This window comes from Gouania willdenowi, chromosome 14, assembly GCF_900634775.1.
Source record: "Gouania willdenowi chromosome 14, fGouWil2.1, whole genome shotgun sequence".
Classification (NCBI taxonomy): domain Eukaryota; kingdom Metazoa; phylum Chordata; class Actinopteri; order Blenniiformes; family Gobiesocidae; genus Gouania; species Gouania willdenowi.
The window spans coordinates 14,779,906-14,802,115 of NC_041057.1; the positions used below are offsets into that span (position 1 = coordinate 14,779,906).

Genomic DNA, 22,210 nt, shown 5'->3' on the forward strand with positions numbered 1-22,210 from the left:
GACGTTATGTTATGTTTCGTGGAACAGGTTACCTCACTGATACTCTCTCTACTCTACAGCAGGGTTGGCGCCCCCTCACCCCCGGCATGACTGCCGACAGTGCGATCAACGCTTTTATACTTTGTTTGCATGTTGCATATGTTTATATTGTTTTCTGTAACCGGAAGATAAACAAGGGCTTTTTAATGCTCATCTGAAAACACACACATCCACAACGGCGGCCAATCGCATAGCGATGCGTTCCCTCGACAAAGAAGTACAGTTGGACAACCTCTGTAGGTCAGAACCATATACCAGGCTTTAAGCCTTCAATTTTTCAAATTGTTTTACAAAAAAAAAACTTAAGTACACCAAATTCAGTTTATCAAGCGGTTTTCCATCCCTTGGAGCCAAGTCAGGGCTATTCCTCCATAAAAGCCATCTCAAACACCTAAAAAGGTTGGAGCTCAGAACATCAAGAAACCACTCGAAGGCCTAAAAATACTGTGTAATCTTTGAAATAAAGTACATGAATGCTGTATTTCTAACATAAGAGAGGAGTTGGTGGAAGACCATAAAAACCTGATCATATTCACCCACTGACTCCTCTGCCTATGCTTGTATCATAAAAGTTTATCCTAATCGTGTTGAAACTAATTCTAGCAGACACCAACAGAAAGTAAATGTGAAAGTAAGCAGAGAACTATCTGTAACTGGGCTTTTGTGTTTACTCAGTCAAAGGTTTAGAGATTTAAACCTTAACTGTGACCTGCAGAACAAGTGGGACCTATTTCAGGGGAAGCGCCTGGACTTGTTAAGCCTGAGGGGGTGAGGAAGGTCAAGAGCATGTCCCATCTACTTAAAGGGTATCTGTCAGTGTCCTGATTACCACTTGTCCACAAAGCAACCAGCTTAAGGGTTCCTCAGAACCTGCAAAGGGTTGTAACGATGGATGGATACAAATATTATATAATGCTAAAAATTTATTTTAAAAAACTAAAAAAAAAAAAAGAAAGTCCAATAGGTTTTTTCCTCCCTTTTGTAAATGTCATCGTAAAAGCTCAAATTTATAGCCGCGCCGACCTTCCCGCACTACTTTCTCATTCTTGTAACACAACATGACCATCATACTGATGAACACTGAACTGAAGAATCAATAGTCAACGTGCATACAATGCATCAGTGAGCTGCATGTTTTGGTTTCTATACTGATCCACAGCTTTATTTCCATGCAAGATAAATGCTTTTAGCCACAAATTGCAATTGAGGAAGTGCCCTTCAAGGTCCATTAGGGAGGATTGTTTTTCTTTACATGAACTTGGTGTAGAGAGAGGCTCTTTACTGGGCCGGGGTCTCTATCAGTGACCAACGACCTAATCCAAAAACAGACAGCTTTACTTTGTCTCCAGAGGAGGTCGAGGGGAGATGAGGATTAAATGGAGGTAACCCAATTAAGACCAGGCTGATAGAGTAAAAAACAGGGATTTAGGAGAAAAAGAGGGATGAAGTACATATAGAGTGAGTGTTGTCCTGTTGCGAGACAATATCTAAAGGAACCAAGATTTCCACTGGAAACAAAGTGTTCCACACAAAGTGTCTTATTCTGACTCAAGCAGATTCTGTAGTTTGTGTAATTAAAAATCTGAGGCTGAAACCTATTAGTGTCATTTCTCGGTACATCAACCCTGGTAACAGAAGGTAAACAATGATACAGATAGACCGCTCTTCCCACTAATCCTTCTCCAACTGAGAAAAGGTCCAAATGATAAGCACTACAAGAGGACCTTTGTAGGCCTACTTAGCATTATACACTCCTTACCAAACTCTGGCCTCACACATGCAAACACAAAGTTAATAAAATGGCATAAGACATTGAGTTAATATAAGCAATGAGCATCGCTTCAAAGCCAAATGAGCTTCAGTTTGACCCCAATGACCAACTTAACCCCAAACACTGAGTCTAAGCTCATTTTAACAAGACTTCCAGTAGAAATTACATCCATCACAGAGAAACAAACTCAGCAGAATACAAAATGTCTCTTATAATTAACTCCAATTAAAAACAGTGAAGATGCTAATGGACTATCTATTTAGTCCAATAACTTGTGGATGTTTTGTTGATTTGCAAAACTAGCACAACCTTTTTGATATTACTCAAAACTTTGCCTGGTTTTAAACAGGAGCAGACATGAGCTGTCAAATAACAAATGTAGTTTCCCTCTGACTAAAGGGACTCAATGAGACAGGAACATTTCAAAGGCTTTTGTGCTTCTGTGACTGATTTCAGGATTATTATTTTTTACTGCTTTTGCCTATTGCATGATATATGTTTCTAGACCGCAGGGGGAAACTGGATAACATAAAAAGTACAGAAAAAGGCTAAGGGCTGGAATAAAAGTCAAAATGTTCAAGCTGAGTGGCAGAAGCAATAACCAGGTGCCCTGAAGTACAAGACTAGGAAAAATGTGAGCAATTAAAGATTCTAAGTATCTATTGATTTGAAAATGTATCAATAGCCCCGGGGACTAGAAATGTGCGATATTTTATCGTTTATGATTTATCGTCAAAAACATTCTCACCGGTAAGAATATGTCATCCCTCAATATAAACGAGGGACGATGGGTACGTCTTCCAGACCTTTTCTACATAAACGTAATGTGTCTGTGTTTTCACCATGCCAGGATGGCCGACAGGTCTAAAGAGCCTCACTCAAGGTTTCTTCCTTCCGCTGCCGTGCGTTCGAATTCCACTTTTGCCATATATATTTTAGCATTTTAACATATTTAACACTGCAAATTCCACCTTCAAAAATACATATACAAAAAAAATTTACATTTTAAGGTATTTCGTGGGTTAGGATTAGGGCTAAAATAAAAGGGTTAGCAGGGTAGCTAAAAATAAATATGACCTAAAATAAAATTGAGAAAACTTTAAGTCACGTGGTGCACCTATCACATCACCTAAACTGGCCATTGAGGGGGCACTGCGTATGGATAGACTGGTAGTCTATTTATACGTTTCCGTATCAATAGCCATGGCCTTATGCTGCGTTCACACTGAATGCATCTTCTGTGGCACCGGACGCATCTGCCGCACGAAATGTTCTGCTCCTTTTTCTCCTCTCATAAACATAAACCACCAGTGAAAAAAGCCGGTGTGATTAGCGGCTAATGCTATCCGAGCCAAGTGCCGATTTTTTAAGATTAAAACTACAAAGAAAACTTTTACCTGCTACTACCACCTCATGTCATACAGCTCCAGGTGGTCACACACAGCTTCTACTCCGTGGTTGAATGGGTGAACAGACCGGTGTCTGTGTTGACGGCCTGACGTCATCGTCAACAAAGACTCTGATTGGCTTTCGTCATGTGAAACAGTCGCAGGAGTTCAATATTTTCAACGCATGCGAATGTGCGAATATGACAAAGCACACTCGCCAACATTCTTGACGAGCGAATCGGACCGCGCCACCGCACAGGAAAGATTTCTGATCTGGGACGCATCTATCTATCCACTGACTTTGTATGTAATCTGGTCGCACAAACGTTTCGTGACGCATCCGATGTGAACGCAGCATTAAAGATTGACTCAATATCATCATAGAAAAAATATATTGTTGAGTATTAATGTTGACTTGCCTTAATCTAATTAGGAGTGTGACAATATCTCAATACGGCGATATATCGAGATATTTTTACGCACTATCGATAGTCGAAAAATTATCAATTTTTAAAATTAAATATATTTTTCTGCTTTTTCACTAAAATGTGCAGGTAGGTCTTCACAAAATTTTGTTACTATTAGTTGAAGGAACCAACATTTTGTTTACAGCAATATTGCACTATAATGGTGTCACGAGTAAGAAAGACCCAATTTTTTGTTTACAGAAAGCACTATTGGAGATACTCATTCATTTACATTGGTATGTTGACACTTATTTACAGAAATATTGCACTAAAATAGTGTCACTGTTCATAGGACAATTGTTCAATTTATTTTCTTTCAGAGATATAAAATAAAAAAAATATTTTGTCACTTAATCTTTTGTTTCTTGTTATGTCAGATTGTCGCAGATTGATTTCTGACTAATATATCGATAATCTCAGTATCGTCATATCGTGAGATAATCGCTATCGTGAGCTTTGTATCGCGCATCGTATCATATCGTATAGTGAGGAACCCAGAGGTTCCCACCCCTAAATCTAATATGAAACCTTAGTTTAATCTCATTTAAACCCACCTAATGCTGTTTGTCGTTTGCAATAGTCATGCAAGAATGCACACATCCAGCTAATACATTCAGAATAAAATCTGAATGAATTTAGTAATACAGATTTTTCCTTTGATTTGCACCCTGACAAATATCAATACACAAGAGTTGCTTATGATATTCTGAAAAATAGTATAGCATTTAGTGCAAAAGGAGGGAAAAACCCTGTGCAGGTCAGTTTTACCACAGGCTGAATACATATTCACCAAACCTTCTTGTCTTATCTCTACTTGGGGCAATTTAAAGGATTTAATTCATCTTAGAATTGAGTTAGTTTTTTTTTTTTTTTTTTACTGTGGGTAAAAACCAGTATATAAAGCTTCCAAATGATTGCATTTTGCAAAGACATTCCATGCAACATCTTTTAGACTGGAAGCCAGTGTTTTTCTGCAGCATTAATCACCGAAGGGTTAAATACGCACGATTTTCTTTGCAATTTGGTCAAATATATGTCCTTCAGCCTGCAGCTTGTAGCATTACCCTCGAAGAAATGAGCAACGTCTGTGCAAAAGTGAAGCCACAATTGAACAGATAAAGTCAGCCTGGTTCCCAGAAAGGAGAGAAAGAGTCACACTTTGTCTCACACACACACTGTGCAGCCTCTTTATCACACTGATAACAATGTCTGGTTAAAAACGACCAGTCTGAATCAGTCAGGATTCAACTCCACTTCTTCAGATAAGTAACGCGTTAAAAACTTGTGCAGTAATGAAGATGTGAGAGGAGAACATTAAAACGCACACAGACACGTCTGAACATGTATGGTGAGGCTTAATTAGTAGTAGCAATTATGCTGTAATTAACCACACCTTTTACAGTTTCCGTACAGCTCCGTTTATGGGGATGGGAACTATAAAATACAATTTAAAAAAATAAAAATAAAAAAAAACAGAAAGAAAAGCGTAGCAACGGTGGAAAAATAAACACAAAGTTTCGATTAATATGGAATTAAAGTAAGAATAAACTGCAAAACTCTCATTAAAGACACGTTTAAGACTTTAAGCTTACGCACGGTGGTAAACTGGTCCCGTTTCAACTTTACTGGTTAAATATAAAAAATAAAAAAAAAATGTCGTGGTTTTAACTGGTTTGACTCACCGCTCCGCTGCAGCAGGCAGAGGTAGAGAAGGACGGGCAGGAAAGCTCTGTGCAGGACAGCCATGGCTTCAGCAGCGCGTCGGTATCCAGTCCGAAACAAAGTGCACAGGAGTGTCTGGAGCAGAGACACCAGCAGGAGGAGGGACGGGGAAGATGGGCTTCTCAAACCGGGGGGCGCGCTGTCTGCGGGGCCCGGCGGGAACTACAAATGGCTCGAGAAGGAACGAGACTTTATTTTTCAGTTTTTTTTAGTTTTTTTTTAGTAACCTTACCAGACTGACAATGCACCAACAAATGCATAAAGGTTAAAATTAGGATGGGGTAGAGAAAAAACCCAATTTTCTTTTTAGAAAGAAAGAAAGAGCGACATTTTACAGGTGGCAAACTGCAGAGGTGTAGTGATATATCCTACTCAAGTACTATTGTTACTTGATTGAAATTGTACATAAAATACTCAAGTAAAAATAAAAAGTAGCTCAATAAAATAGTACTCAAAGTAAAAGTTACTACGTTTATTTTTGGTAATAACTCTTGCCACCGTTTCTGTCCATACAGTAAACATCTCATGTATAAACTTAAACAGACAAAATCTCGCACAATTGGAACTTAATTTATTGTTCACAAAGGCATCTGTATAAAATACAAGGTTTTTGAAAATGTACAATCATTTTTTAAATAAAACTAGTGCAGGAAGTAGATGTATTGCTATAGAAAAGTGAGAGGTTAATATTAAGCACTGTAATATAGGCTAGCATGCATCAGCAGCTTGCTGAGAGAGAGAGAGAGAGAGAGAGAGAGAGAGGTGTGTGTGTGTGTGTGGACCTTGTTTATCATTAAAATAACTACCTCTCCTCCTGCCTCGACCAACTTGCCCCCTCCCAAAACCAAATCAGCCCCATTTACACACACCGCCCCCTGGTACACCCCCGACCTCAGAAAACTAAAAACCCACAAACGTCAACTTGAACGTCTCCACAAAAAAAAAACGGTTCTTCAACTTTATAAAACTGCCCTCAACACCGCCCGCTCTAACTACTACTCCAACCTGATCCACAACAGCTCCAATAACCAAAAGGCTCTCTTCTCCACCGTCAACAAACTCCTCAAACCCTGTGACAACATTTCCCACTCATTTAACGCAGACAAATGCAACTCCTTCCTATCATTCTTCCAATCAAAAATGAACTCCCTCTACAGTTCCTTAAATATTTCTCTCACCCCCGCCCACTCCTCACCTGCCTCCGCCCCTCTTACCACTCGTTCTCTCTCCAAATTATCGCGATATCATAAAACGTGATTTTCTAATCGCAAAAGCTGCAATTTTTTTTATTTATTTATTTTTTTGCTTGTCTTGTACTGTCCTTTTAAGTTCAGAGTGTTTAAGAAGTGCAGTCCACCTGTTTACATGTTTCATGAAATGTGAAGTTAGTTATAGATGTGTTGAAGAGGTAAAGCCACAGATTTGTTTGCATTATTGTTGTAATCTGTGCTTTAAAATTTATATAAATCTGAAATTGTTTATTATGATTCATTGCTTGTGTTCATTGAAAAATACATGACAAGAGGCCCTTGAAAAAATAATCACTCATTCATTCGCAAATGCAATATTGAGGAGAAAAAAAATCTAATTAGATTATTTTCCAAAAATGTTCAGCCTTAAATTTTCACATTTTTAAAAAAGAGTTATCTCCGATTTATCGATCTGAGGCCTACACTATGTCTTTATCTGTGTTATAAAACAAAGCTTTATGATCATCCCCAGCAGTTTAAAGCATTTATTCTCATATGCACACACAAGTTACACTCAGTGACAAAGTTTATTCTGTGCAAAGTCTTTGTACACAACTATAATAAGTAAAACAAAAGCAAAATAGCAGCTAAACAAAAAGAAAATAAGCTACAAAACAAAATGTGGTAAAAAAATAACTTTGTTTTGCTTTAACTTTGCTTGGGACAAAAAAACTAATCAGGCAGTTTAGTGACTTCTGAGTCTATAGGCTGTTGGATGATGGAAGAGATGGATGCAGAGGATTTGCTGTGGGGAAAACCTGTATTTACTAATGATTTTGGGGGCTGTATGAAAGATACTGTTGAACAATATTCAGCGTCAGACCAAAACTCCAAGCTCAGGTCATCCTGACCAGGTTCACATCCAGTTATGCAGGGATGCTGCCTTCTAGGTCAGTTAATCTACCTTTTATCATGTCCTGTGAGTGCAGTCTGAACGGAGTGTTCCTCTGCTGACAAAACGTTCTGTACCATTTGATTTGAATCCTCAGAAATGAAAGGCCCTCCCATTGCAAGGCTTCCTTCCTATAATTGTTTTTTTTTTTATTTATTCATTTTTTCTACAAATTCACACGGTGTCATTAGAAGTCCTCGAGGTCACAGTTAACCAAGCCTCTTCATGTTTTCTCCTGGCTCAGAAGACCAGACTCTGAGACTTGGAGGTGATTAGAAGTGGCATATTATGCAATAAAAATCACTTTAAACAGGCACACACTTGTAGAGGTTGACATGTTTGACTAACTGTGACGCAAGAACCTGTGAAGCACTTTGCTTTTCTGTCATCTTTTCATCAGACACAGTTTGAATTATATATCGGTGTTTTTATTATTTCCCAGTCACTGTGTTTTTTGGCACTGGAAATATGTGTATGTTATGTAAGTTATATTAAAAATTGGAAAAACTGTAATGACATTTTGTTGACCAACTGGGGGGGGGGGGCAATGCCCCCTCTGCCCCCCCCCCCCCCTCTGCAACTCTGCATTTGGAGTTCACGTTCTACAGTTGGATTAGACCAACTGCTTCTAACTCTAATATAAAATATTGTTCCATTTAAAAGATTTTAATTACCTCCCCGTGTCTGTGTTGTGTCTGTCCAGTCTGTAGATGATGATGATGGCTGGACAGCTGCAGGGTGAGCGTCTCCAGGAGTCCTTCCTGAGGCAGCTGTCAGCCAAGGTGACCCTTCAGTTACAGATAAAGACACCAGAAACGTCCTCATGTTACCACAGGAAGTCTAGCGTATCCAGCTTTTACCCTGTCCTAACTATCAACATCATCCACCAAACGCTTGTTTAATATGGAATCTTGCTATTTTATCATTTGAAAAAGGAATGTGTGATGGTTAGCTTGATACTTAGAAAGGGATGGTAAGGTAATTATTAGATTAAATGCTGTTAAGTGGGTTTATTCTAGAGGTGACAGCTTATTATAGGATTAGTTGTTCTAAACTTCACAAAAAAAAAATAAAAAAATTACAAATCAAGGTAAGAGGTCAAAATAAGTCCAGATACTCATTACAAAATATAGAGTTATGTTTCAATGGAAAAAAACCATTATTCCCACATGAGCAGCATCAGCGAGGATGGAGAAGAAACCTCCAGTAGAACCAGACATACCATCTGCTGAAGTAGTCAAATCTGTAGGAACTGTGCGATGCTATTATGTCAGTGTTGTCAAACAACACCATAAAGAAAGCAGCTCATTGAATCCATCATAGCGTGAAGAAATACAGTTATTCAAGGCAAAACAATGCAAGTGAATGTGTGCATAATAAAGTGGATGGAGGGAGTTCGTCCTTTTACGTCCAATTAACTTTACTTTGAAGGAAAGCCTCAGCAAGTTTGGACTTTAGACAAAGACCATGTGTGTATCTACTGTTCCAGTCAGACCTAATTCTCCTAAATTACATAAATGATGACTTAATCAAGTCGTGGTTGAATCAAAATAAACCAAAGGGGAGCCTACACTAATAAAGAGCCTGTGCAGCTGCACACATGTGTAAAGAAGTGTGTGTTGCTGCTGATATCAGAGTATATTTGGCTTGGACTGAAGCCAAACTTTCTAGCAGACTAAATCTCCCACATGAAACCTTTCTACCTCCACCTCAGTAGAGGACTCTGTCCATGCAGGCTTCTCCTAAACCAGCCCACACATTTTTACTTCCTTTGTTTTCACTACAAGCTCACCATCTGCCAGATTTATGCTCCTGAATCAAAACATCGCCCTACATAGCTGCGACTGAAAGATATCAACTCAAATCACTGTATTAATATTCAAAAATCTATCTAATTACTCTTATAAACACATATTTTTGTATTTAGAGCAAATGTGTTTTGCAGTATTTGCACACGTCTGACCTTTGTGTGCATGATGTACACGTGGATTCACCAGCGATGCCACAGGGCTGAAATATTTGCCTCTTCTTTTCCATAACACACCAAACCATGTGATTTCTCTCAGCCAATCAGCACCCAGCAATGGTCAGGCAACTCTAAAGATCAAAACAATAAACATAGCTAGATCTAGATTTCAAAATATTGAAATAGAAGGAGAAACAACCTGCAAGAATTTGCCTGCCATTGACACAACTCTGCTGAACTTTGGCTTCAGTGAGATTTCTGCAGTTTTGAAAATAGATTATAGATTAAATCAGTGGTTCTCAAGCTTTTTTGGCCCAAATATCCCCTTTCTCTTATTTCTGAATCCAAGTTCCCACTTTGTCCAACTACAACATTTGGCTCAGATGACTGAGTGATAACTCACATTTTAAAGAATCCATTGTAAATAAGTAGAGTGAAACAGTATTAATGTCTCCTGAATAGATTTATTTCTATAGATTTGATCATTTCCGGTCATCTCCCGCCTGGTGTGGGACTAAGACCTACCTTTGTATTTTCAGTTCATGTTCTAATCAAGATCAATGTCTTTTTAACTAAAAATAAGCATTACAAATCCCCTTATTTTGAATGCTTTCATTTGTTAATTTTCAACTTCTCTCAAGTACCCTCTGTAGTACAATTGCATACCCCCATTTTAGAAACACTGGATTATGTTGTAGATAGATAGATAAAATTATTAAATATTGATTACTTTCATATTTGTTCTCACTCATGTTTTTACTGGCTTTGATCAATTTAGAGTTAATAACATGTTCCTAATAAACAGCATTTTTCTCTTTTTTCATTAATTTTTTCAGAGGGGGGAAAAACAAAAGATTTAAAATGTTTTAAAAAGTCTATTGCTCTAAGATCACACTTTTTCTTTAGGATGATGTGCTGAGTTATATATCAACATAGCATGAATATATCTGACCTGTAGGAAGACATTTATGCAATGGAGAGACCATGCAAACTCTGCTCTCTACTGTTTTAAACCCAAAAAAGGAGAAACCTTCAGACAGAAGAACTTTATCTCTGATGCTAACTGTGTAACTTCTGAGATAACCAACCAGGCCTTTCTTCTCCTCGGTGGCGGGTTCACGGCCCCCACTGCTAATTTTTCTGTCAGAGCGTGGACAGACATGTGCTACATTCATGACAGATGGCTTGGCCACTCCTTTCTCACCTGCTATCGGAGAAGGAGCAACACAACAGGGGACTGATGTGCCGGAGGTTCAACTCCACCAACACCACCCTCTGAGCAGGAGCCCCAACAAACCATGTGCTCACATAACTCAACCCTGACTTGACGCCTTCAGCAAATTATTCGCCAGAAGGTCTGAGGTGTGTTTGGGCAAGTTTGATCTTCTGAGTCTGTCAGACTTAAAAAGACCAGATGTTATCCATGTTTTTAGGCCGGGCTACCAGACTCAAAACGCCACTCGCTTTGTTGTTGATCTTCTTTTTCTTCTTCTTCTTGTGTACACTAGTTAAAATTGCTACTCCTCTGTTATTCATGAACAAATCCTGCTGAAATTTGGTAGGTATAATCTATGGATGTGTACTCATCGACGCTCGGAGCGTTCGGACAAAAGTCGGTTTCTCATTTATTTGCGAGTCAAATATTACAATAGTTGATGGTGGCGAATCATTGACACATACCAATATATAAATGGGGCCCATTACCCCGTACATGTCACGTTCGTGCCAGGGGCCATTTTTCAAATGACTACTCCTCCATAGTTCTGGTTAGATCGGAATGCAGTTTGATCTAACGCTCTGAGCCTTTTTTTAAATGGGGCCTGGGGGCCCACCCCCTATTTGAGGTAATTTCCAAATTTATGGGAACATAGTCGAGTGATATATTGTTTCAAAGGTAATTCAACGTACATTACAATTATGTGCGTTAGTAAAAACTAATTTAGACAATGTTGCTTCTATTGTTATCTCTAAACCATCTAGAGTTATCTCTATCAGTCTAGAGGACTAATGCAATTATGTGCATTATTACTGGTCAAAAAAACAAATGTAATCTAGTTAAAACAACATCTGTAATGAACCAGGCAAGCATCTAAAATGTTATATTATTATTAGCTAATTAGACATTTTTTCTTTGAATGGACGGTTATCTATGAATCGTAGGCCATAGGGTTGTTGATGGGATTTGAGTTTTTGTAGAGCCCTGGACTCAGACTCTTGGCTTCTTCTCCACTGATTGGTTGATTTCCGTCAACGTGTACTACGTGTCCTTCCCCCTCTCCGCCTCTTCCTCCGATGGAGGAAACCATCGGGTCTTGGCGTCGTCTGGCACTCCCGTGGTGAGGCACTCTGCCCCCAATCTGTGTGATGACAGGCTCACAGATGCGACGATGAGGATGAGGAGGAAGAATATAACCTCCTGGCTTTTGTGTTTCATGCCTTTGATGCTAATTATTTTCTCCTATTTTTTTCTCCAGTGGAAAAACCTAAAGCTACTACTACTGTTACTGTAATATCAGATTTTTGTGGTGTATATAATAGCATGACGTCCTCACAAACCATTTAAAACACAGGGACTGTTGTGGCAACAACACATTGCGATATTCACATTTTGTCATTTAAATCCTAAACACAACAAATTAGAAAATGTTGTGCTTTTCATAACAATCTTTAGTTATTGATCATAGATATTAACAAAGCTGAATTAACCCTAACCAACAAGAAATTATATATTTATTCATTAGAAAAAATGGACACATATTGAGGGATATTGTGTATGTTTGAAGGCTATAAGTTGATATCGATGACCCAAAGGACATTTCTGACAGAGATTTATAACAAAGTTTTATTATCCAGTTTCAGATTGACCATCTAAAGTGCGTTCATGTGATTTTGTTAGTACGTATTCTGATTTTTTGGAAGGAAGACCTTCCTTCTGTTTGGTATATATAGCAATATATCATTACATATAACACAAAAAACAGATGTGACACATACCTGATTTAGTCATCAACATCTGCTGACCAAAGGGCTGTACAAATGCTAACAGTCATAAAAATACACAGTGAAATAAAAAGAGCACAGACAAAAGCCTTAAAATGAGGACTCTCAGACTGAACGTAAAAGGATAAAAATGCTTCTTAAGACATGATTTTAAAATGTACAGTGTTTGGGGATAATCTGATACTCAGAGAGATGTTTGCATAACTTTGGTGCAAACACAGAAAATGAATGATCTGTTTGTGTTTCCGTTTGGATGTAGGCCTCTGTGAGCAGGGGTTGGTCAGCAGATCTGAGTGATCTAGAGGGAATATAAAGCTGCTACAGGTCAAGTGCAGCCATTTAGAAGTCAGCATTAAAATCAAACCTAAAATGTATGGGAACAGAGTGAACAGAGGCCATATGCAGCAACGTGCTATTGCTTGTGGCTATCAGTAAAAAGCTGAAGGCTTGACACTAAAGTTAAGTACAGTGATTAAACGCGTTGTCGCTTGAATTTATTTTTTCCTGGAAAATGTTGACAGCAAAATAAATCAATTTGAAGGTCAGAAAACCTGTAGTAATTCACCTGTACTATTGAAAATGGCATAAATCTGTATGGAGGTGATCTAAATAAGTATATGGTTTTCAAGATTTTGTAATAATCAGCGCAATTTTAACAAATTCAAAACAAAATGTGGGTGTTATTACAAAATCACATATTGTTTGACTCTCTACATAATGCAATGTTACGGTACGGTGGAGGAAAAGGGAGCCATTCAAGGTCATTGATGCATGTTGGCCTTAAAATACAAAGTTGTGTAGACGCTGGTGTTTGTGATGAGATTACAGTGGCAACACTGAGGGTGCATGGCTGCATAAATGGGTTAGCTTAGAGGGTAACTGAGTGATTGTTCCTCAGATCCCGTTACACAGTTCGCCCTGAAGGAGGCTGTCACGTTACCCATTGACCCCTTTGGTATGATTGTTGCTATGACAACCAGATGCCTTTAATGAACTAATGAATCACTCTGGCACAGCTCGGTTCAGTGTGTGGATGGAGGGGTTAAGGGGGAGGCGGCCTGGGGTCCTCTCACAGTGTTGGGGGACTCAGGTGGTCGATTGCTCCCAAATGCAGTGAATCAGAATTTAGTCATGGCAGCTCCTAATCACACGCTGACAGAGAGCCACTCACTCATTCTTCTCTGATTACATTAATAAGACATCAGGAGCTGCACCATCTATCCTCCACCAGCATTACGGACGGGACGGTCCACTTTGAGTGCACTGAGCCTCCATATGTACAGAAAATCTAATTCTTTACTCTGAGATGTTTTGGTCAGTATTGAATAATCATATTTCCCCAATAAAACGTATTTGGAAATCTTCTCATATTGCTGTGATGGTTCCACCATCAGTGTTCTCCAACCAGTAGAAACATTCATAAATCAATTTATAATTGATAAGATAACTTAAGGAGCCATTTTGAAATCAGATACATGTAGTGTATGCACCCTGCCAATGTTAAATGCTTGTACGGGTCTTTGAAGACACATAATGTCAAAATTATCACTATTATTATTTGTATTATTTAGAAACAGTCACACTGACGTCTTTGTGCATGTACGGAAGTAAAAACAAACATCGATGACCACTCGTGTAGCAAAAAAAATAACATTTCAAACAAATTGATAATAATAAAGATTAATAAAATTACATTCAAATTTTTTAAAATATTTAATTTTTAGATGACTTTAAATTAAATTGACAATCAAGATAAGCCAATCTAAAGAACACCTTCAGGCCTTTTTCACTTTGTTTCTTTCTTCTTTTGGTTTTTAACGTCATTTTAGTTATTGGGTATCATTTTTCATCTGCATATACAGAGATATAAAAATATTGTAGTCTGCAGAAAAATGAACTTGCTGGTGAGCATATGAACATATTACTTTATTTCTTGTGCATGACGGTAAATGTTATCATATTTGCAGCTATTCTACAAATCTCAGACATGTATTCCTATTAGGGATGGTAAGGCAAGAATCTGAGCGTAGACCTGGACTTATTATAAAAGCGTTGGTGCGCATATAAACACATGGAGATTTAAATAAACATAAATAAACAAAGAAAAATAAAAGGAGGATAATGTGGACTAAACCACTGCTGTGACAACAACTCTAACAAAGATACACCAGACACCAGAAAACAGTGACAAGTAACGCAAAGCTTGTATCAGTGTCTGAATATTTGGTTCCGAAACAAACGTTATCACCAAACCGTTGCCAGATTTAGCACGACTGATAACCAGAGAGACTTAGTGCCTAACAATCTGCAGAGAATTAGCCAGCAACAGATAAACCAGGGTTCTCAGGGAAACAGTGAAATATATAAATCCACTGATTGTGAGAGAAAAATGACTGACAATGGAAGTTAACAAAGCCAGAATATCTCTGTGTCTCTGATTGCCTTCATTTTCCACACATATGCTGCAGTTGTATCTCATTTGGACCCAACTGTAAAAATTCTGAATTTTATTTATTTATTTTTTTAGCAATTTTTGCATTTTTGTGCCTTAGCTTTAACACTTGCACATGTAAACAATTTTATATTATAGAGTGACAATTTGATATTTATTGAACTAAAAGCACAGCAAAATATGAATAAAACATTTATCAATACTTAAAAGTTCAGCTTTGAATACTTATAACTTCATGTTTTCACTAGTTTGGACAGATTGACTTTGATCTGTAAATAGTTATTTACATCTATAAACAACAGAGAATAATACTGCGTATGTTTGTTAAGTTTGTATGTTTATTAAGTTTAATGTTATAGGCCTGTCTGTGTAACACTTTGCTTTAATGTCCTTTACATTAGAAATGTGGACATGAACTAAAATGAGTTTACACTCCTGGATTAACATTTGATCAAACTTTTACTTTAAGCATAATCTGATGATGTAGTGGGCTAAATTTGGCCAACGGGTCTTGAGTTTGATACCCCTAGTCTAGGATGCTGGAATACATTAAATAATATTATGATAATGTGTTTAGTGTCCTAATTATCTTTGCCTAGGAGGTTACGTTTATGTCTGTGTTTATTTATTTTGTTTAAAGCTGAAGTTTTTGCCTTTGGTCATGTTGTTGATGTAATGTGTTTGTTGATGATTTTAATTGATTTTACTGATGATTTTAAATGTTCTTATAGATTTTAAGCTGTTGAATGTTTTCTGTTGCACTTTTTCATCATGTAAAGCACATTGTGTCGCCTTGTGTAGGAATTGAGCTATACAAATAAATTTGCCTTGCCTTGCCTTTAATCTGTTGGTGGGTAAATAACAGGTCGTTCCCTCAATGCTCTGGTTATAGTTTCATGTTTTGAGCCTCAGTGTTTAGAAAACTTGAAAACTGAATGCATTCCACGGGTGGACGGACGCTGTCTGAAGCAGACCTCATGGCAGAACCTCGAGAATAATGCAAGATTGTCTCTTCATGCTCATGTGCTGAAAGGCTGTTATGGGGGTCACGACTGGCCCCTTTCAAACTGACCCCCCACTCACTTGACTGACAACCCCAAGTGCACTCGCCAGTACCATTAACCTCACACCATTAAATTATCACAACGTCGAGTGTGCAGCGCTCCCAGAGGACTTAATGATTCACGGCGGGTCACAAGCACAGCGCTTTCAAATGAAGTGCAGGTCAAACTTATTGTTTTTTCTTTCTTTTTCAGCCAAATTCAGGGCACCTTAGTTTTATATTACTGTACATGTGGACTCGACGATCACACAGACGATGAATAAGTGCATTTTAAATCATTGGATTTTCCAAGTTAGAAGGAGTGTATTATTTATTATGCTGAGGTTGACTAAAAAAATATTTTGTGTTTAACTTTTACTATGTTTGAAGTGAATTTCCTGTTTAACCATTTGAAAGACAAGTATTCTCTTGTTGTTGTGTGTTCTCTAGTTTTACTGCTATTAACAAACTACAAACACAAACTGACCATCAGCATGATCAAGGCAACCCTAACAAGGCAACTCAATATGCTTTACATGATCGCAAAAGTGCAACAGAAAACATTCAACAGCTTAAAATCAAAAAGAATATTAAAATCGGCATTAAAAAAAAACTTTTAAAATCATCAGTAAAATCATTTAAAATCATCAACAAACATCAACAACATGACCAAAAATCTCTCTCTCAATCATACGCAGTAGAGAAAAAACAAGTTCCTTTAACTTTGATTTAAAAATGTTCACATTGGATGCTGACTTCAGCTCTGCTGGCAGTTTGTTCCACTTCTTTGCAGCATAACAACTAAAAGCAGCATCACCATGTTTACTGTGAGCTCTGGGCTCCACTATCTGACCTGTGTTCATAGATCTGAGAGACCTGCTGTGTTCATACCTGACTAACATCTCACTGATATATTCTGGACCAAACCCATTCACAGATTTATACACCAGCAGCAGAACTTTAAAGTCTATTCTGAGGCTGACTGGGAGCCAGTGTAAAGACTTTAAAACTGGAGTAATGTGTTCTGACCTCTTTGTTCTGGTTAAGACCCCAGCTGCAGCGTTCTGAACCAGCTGTAGATGTTTGATTCTCTTTTGGGGGATTCCTGTCAGAAGACCATTACAATAGTCCAGTCTGCTGGATATAAAAGCATGGACCAGTTTCTCCTGATCTTTCTGAGCCATTAAACCTTTCACTCTGGAGATGTTCTTTAGGTGGTAGAAGGATGTTTTTGTGATAGATTTGATCTGACTGCTGAATGTAAGATCTGAGTCAATCAGAACACCAAGGTTTCTGACTCAAGATACTCGCTGACAGTAGTCCTCTTTACCTTGTTACCAAAGACAATCACCTCCATCTTGTCATGGTTTAGTTTGAAGGAAGTTTTCACTCATCCAATAGTTGAGATAATGCACTAACATACTATCTGTGTTCAAGCACATTTACACAATGAAAAGAAAACAGAAAACCCAGGAGAGGCACACATTCCATGTTGTCAAAAATCTAATGAAATTGAATGTAATTAAACTAGAAAGCACAGAGCTCCACCATGCCATAGCAGTCCTCTAGCTGTCACCCAACCCTACACGTTTGAGTCAAATTTCATGAACATCAGTCAAATACAAACAGAGATATCATTTTTTTTATTATTATTATTATTTTGCCGATGATAAGAGATGGTGAGTCTTCGATTATTAATACTGATCAGGATTCAGGATATTGATCCAGATCATTCCCAAAATGTAATCACTTGTTCTTAAACCCATTTTGGATATTTCCTGAATCAGACTATTAGTTTTTGGGTTAGATGTTCACAGACAAATAAATAAACAATGCCGACAAAAATGTAACCACCTTTGGCGCAGTAAAAATCCAACTGAAAGAGAGCCGTCCTATTACAAGAGTGACATTAAAGCATAGTTCCATTAAAACAAATGAAAAAATAACCACAAAGATTAGCCCACAGACCATGAACCATCTCAACATGTTTTAATCAGTTCAATAAACGTAAAATCCTCCATCGTCCCTTTAAAACTGTTACACAGCGTTACAATGTCCCAGCAAAGAACAGAGCGTTCAGCCAGCAGTTCAGTGAAGGCAATTTCTAATCAAGATAAAAGGCCATTTAATCTTTAATTAAATGCCAGTCAGCCACATCATTATAACCACTGACTGGTGAGGCAAAAAAAACCTGATTAGCTCATTATTATGGCACCACTTAATGGTTGCGAGTGAAGAGGGTGTATTAGGCAGCAAGTTAACACTTCGTCCTTAAAGTGAGTGTGTTGGGATTCATTCAGAGGAGTGCTAACAAAGACCAGCAAATACCAAAAAAAAAAAAAAAAAACAACTAAGATTTGGATGAATGGATTGGATTAATATACAGAAAATAACCCCAAATACTGGTATGCGTAGAAACTATTGAGTCAAATTAAACAATACAAAAAAGTCTGATAAAAATGTAAATAAATTGAAATGAGAAAATCTATATGTACACATTTAAAGTACTCACCACACACTATAACACCAGCTATTGCAATACAGTTTGAAACTGATATCCAGCTTTTGAAATGTTAATTTGCAAATGAAAACATCAAGAGACAAAAGAGTCCTTCTTTACTTCTCGTCTAAATCTATCTATCTCTGGTCTTGTTTGCTGTTTAAGGAGAGCCGTGCATTGCGTGTCGACTGGTGGATTGTCTTTGATGTCTCGCTTTCTCACTCCTCGTGTTCCCAGTGCTTTAGGGTTGGTTTTTCCTTTTTTTTTATTTACTTTGGTTTCACAGGTGTTGTTGATTTTGGTAAATGGACTTCATTTGGGTTCTCCTTCTACCCCTATACACGTCAACAAATTGACAACTTGTCTTGGAGCTAAAAGTATCTCATCTTAATAAATCACTTTTTTTTTAATGGTTTCATTATTGCAATTTGTGTGTTTGTTTATACTTTTCTTACAGATTGCTGCATTAATGTGAGAAAATCAATCCATTGTGTTCTTTTTGCTGTTTACATGACAAATAACATCTTAACCCTGTTTCATCTTGAGGTTCTTAAGTTTTTTCTCTGTTACCCCTCCTGACTTAATAAAGCCCCCCCCCTTTAATTGATTTCCTTTCTTGCTTTTCTGGTTTGGTGCAATGAGAAGGCTGTTTTATATTTCAAGCCATTTTAATACGTCCCATTCGCGTTTGTTGCGTAAAGTATTTTCTTTCTCATCTTGGAAATTCTCTGCGCTTAGAGCTAGTTTTATAGCTAGTATTTGCCGCCACCGTCCATGATCCGCAGACAGCTGTGGTTTAGTCCAGAGATGGTTGTTTTAATAGTGCAGCCTGTCTCACAGCTGCTGGCCATTTATAGCATTTGTTTGGATGTGGAAAGTGAGCAGCATGTTTGCAGCATTGGCTGGGTTTTTACATAATTCATCAGCAGCTTTTCACACACTGACCAACAAAGTCTCTCTTTGAGACCCAGTCGTTAAACAAAGCGGCGTGTGACAGTTCACATCCCCGAATATCATTCAGCGACTGTTGAAGCTTTTATGCAACAGAGTGACCTCCTGTCTGTCTGAACAGTCATGAATGTGAAGTAAGAATTAGCCTTTCTTAGGCTGTGAACTGCAGCTTTTATACTCATTCTTCGTTTAGGGTTTAGGCTGAAGCAGGAACTGACCAAATGAGTCGTAAACATTGATCGCACTAACATTAGATTTGCCGTGGTAATCGAGTTTTCACCAAGAGTAAACTGTAACAGTCGTAATTGTGGAGTGGCCCTTTAAGACTATTTTGGTTGTCCACTATGAATGATGTCATCAGAATGCACCCGACAGATTGGGAAGCACCATCATGGACGATGGACAGACGTTTTAGAGCATGCTCTGCTCCTGTTTTCCCCAACCTCACTGTGACGCGCGGGTTGTGTAGCTTCTGCTTATTTCATGTGTGTTAAGGCAGCAGCCGTCCAACCGGGCTTTATATGGTTGATGAGTGTCCTGTAATAAACGAACCAGCACTGTGGAAACCCCAGTACCAGTGTATTCGTGAGTTCTTCATCACCACTTTATTTCACATAATTACTGAGCTAGTCTTAGCCTTCACGCACGACCCGTCCTCGTTACAAATGGCGCCCGAACAACTCTTCCTTGGACCTATTCTTCCTCGACCGATGACTTCAAGCTGTTAAGAACAATATTCCAGCGCGAACCCGAGGGGTGGAATCAAGCTTGGAGCTTCCGTCGTCCTGCACGTGGAGCTGCAGGATAGCTTAGCCAAGGCTGTGAATCACCGCTGGAACACGCACACCCGACCGGCCGACGACGGGAAATACCGGTACTTTCTGTTGGAGCTTTCTGCCGCGCTGAGACCGTATAGCAGCCTCATCACAGTCAGCGCATCGGATCATTGCTGTTTAACCGGGGTTTCAAGCGAACGGAGCGACAGCTCGGATTCAGCCTCTCTCTCCTCTCCACCGCAGCTGCTACACTCGCCTCCCCGGATCCACCGGGTCAGCTGCACCGTTCTCTCTGGTATGGCCTTGTTCACTGGAGAAGGTGCCTGATGTTAAGCCTCTTTTGTTGCATTTAAAGACAAAAATAAAGAAAAACGGAAGAAGTAAAAAAACTGAGGTAAAAAAAAAAAAAAAAAAGTTTAAAGGATTTGTGATCGAGAGTGTGACAGCCTGTCAGCTTAATTCTTCTGCACTACATTCTTATTGAGTGTGAACTGTTTAAATTCACGGTTGATTTGAAGAGTATTATCACAGTATATATATTTTTTTTGCTACTTTACAAACATACTTGCTTTATAGCATATTGTGAATGCACAAATTATTTTTTTCTTGGGGCAAAATCTGAATTTTTTTTTTTGAAAGTCGGGTCTGCAAAGTGACTGTTAAAGTTGCTTATTTATAGTGGTCATACATAGAATCCATAGTATTTTGTGAAGTCTGCTATATATTTACAGATTATTTGAGTTTTGATAACTGTGCATTATGGCCACTCATCCTGAGTTTAATGACTCTTATGAAGATTTTGACCTACCTGATTTAAATGCTCCTAGACAGACTCCTGCTAACCTTGACATTAAAGTGCAGTGTTTACAAGCAGAGGTTGAAATGCTTCGGCAGTGCCTGCATGACTCTCTTGACCTCCAAAAAGACGTACTGGAACGTTGGTCTAGGCAAAATAAATCAGGAAGCACAGTCCACATCGACCAACCTGCTCGACCTTGCCCAGTGGCTTCTTCAACGCCTTATGTGTCTGAGCCCTACAACAGGAGGCCAGGTCACATTGAGACCAGGACACCTTATTTCACCCAGACCCCAGCACCTGACCCCCACTCCCGGTCAGATTCAGTTGACCTGATCAACACAACCAGAGTCCTCGCAGCAGCGCTTCATCAGGCTAAAATAGAACCCCCAGTGTTCACAAATGAGGGAATGATTCATCCAGAGGAATGGTTACAGTCAGTCAATACTTACAAATCCTCCCTGGGTTTGACAGACACTCAGGTTCTCAGCGAACTGCCACGCTTCCTTAGTAAGGAGCCCAGGAAATGGTTTAACGTACTTAAAACTCACATTACCACTTGGACAGAGTTTTGTGAGCTCTTCAGAACAGTCTTCTTGCCTGCTGACAACCAGGAGCGCATCTTGAGGGGCATCCTCGACTGTGTCCAGCGCCCTGAGGAGCCCCTACCTACATTTGTTGCCCACATGCTCAACGAATTTAAACGACTAAGAAATCCACCTTCAGAGCAAGAACAGATCGAGCTGATTTGTAAGCATGCACAAGAGAAATACAGGGTGGCTTTGTATGGTACACGCATTACATCTGTCATTGAACTGTTGCTGCGAGCACATGAACTTCACTCGGTCCTTGGTCTGAACACAACACAACAACCCCGTGTGCACCTGAAAGGTAAAACTGATGGAGGGTCCTACTGCTTCAAATGCTCCCTGCCAGGCTTTACATCTCGCACATGCCCTAACTGCTCCACAAATCCCAGGGGATCTCAACCTCCTCAGTCCACCATTGAACCTCCACAATCTCCATATCCAAACGTAAATTCTGTTCCTAACTCTTCAGGGGCAGAGGGGGGCAGATCTTGGACTGAAACACAACAAGGTAGGAGGAAGCAGGGAAACTCCCACGGGGGGAGGTCATTTCACAGAGGCAACCCTCCCCCCAGACAGTAACTTTGCCTCCCTCAGTTTCACAACCCTCC

The 22,210-nt window shown here is 38.9% G+C and overlaps 1 protein-coding gene across 3 annotated transcripts in view; it reads right to left on the reverse strand.

Moving 5' to 3' along the window:
* mcama (melanoma cell adhesion molecule a) overlaps window positions 1-8,298 on the reverse strand; it is a 76,808-nt gene extending 68,510 nt beyond the window's left edge. For 2 of the 3 annotated variants that reach the window (XM_028467497.1, XM_028467495.1), the window contains exons 1-2: window positions 8,204-8,298; window positions 5,348-5,549 (exon numbers count right to left, since the gene is read on the reverse strand). In XM_028467497.1, the coding sequence (XP_028323298.1) occupies window positions 5,348-5,411 (64 nt within the window). In that variant the 5' untranslated portion in view covers window positions 5,412-5,549; window positions 8,204-8,298. The remainder of the gene's footprint in view (window positions 1-5,347; window positions 5,550-8,203) is intronic. The other variant, XM_028467496.1, reaches the window with a different exon arrangement.
* Between the last annotated feature and the right edge of the window lie 13,912 nt (window positions 8,299-22,210).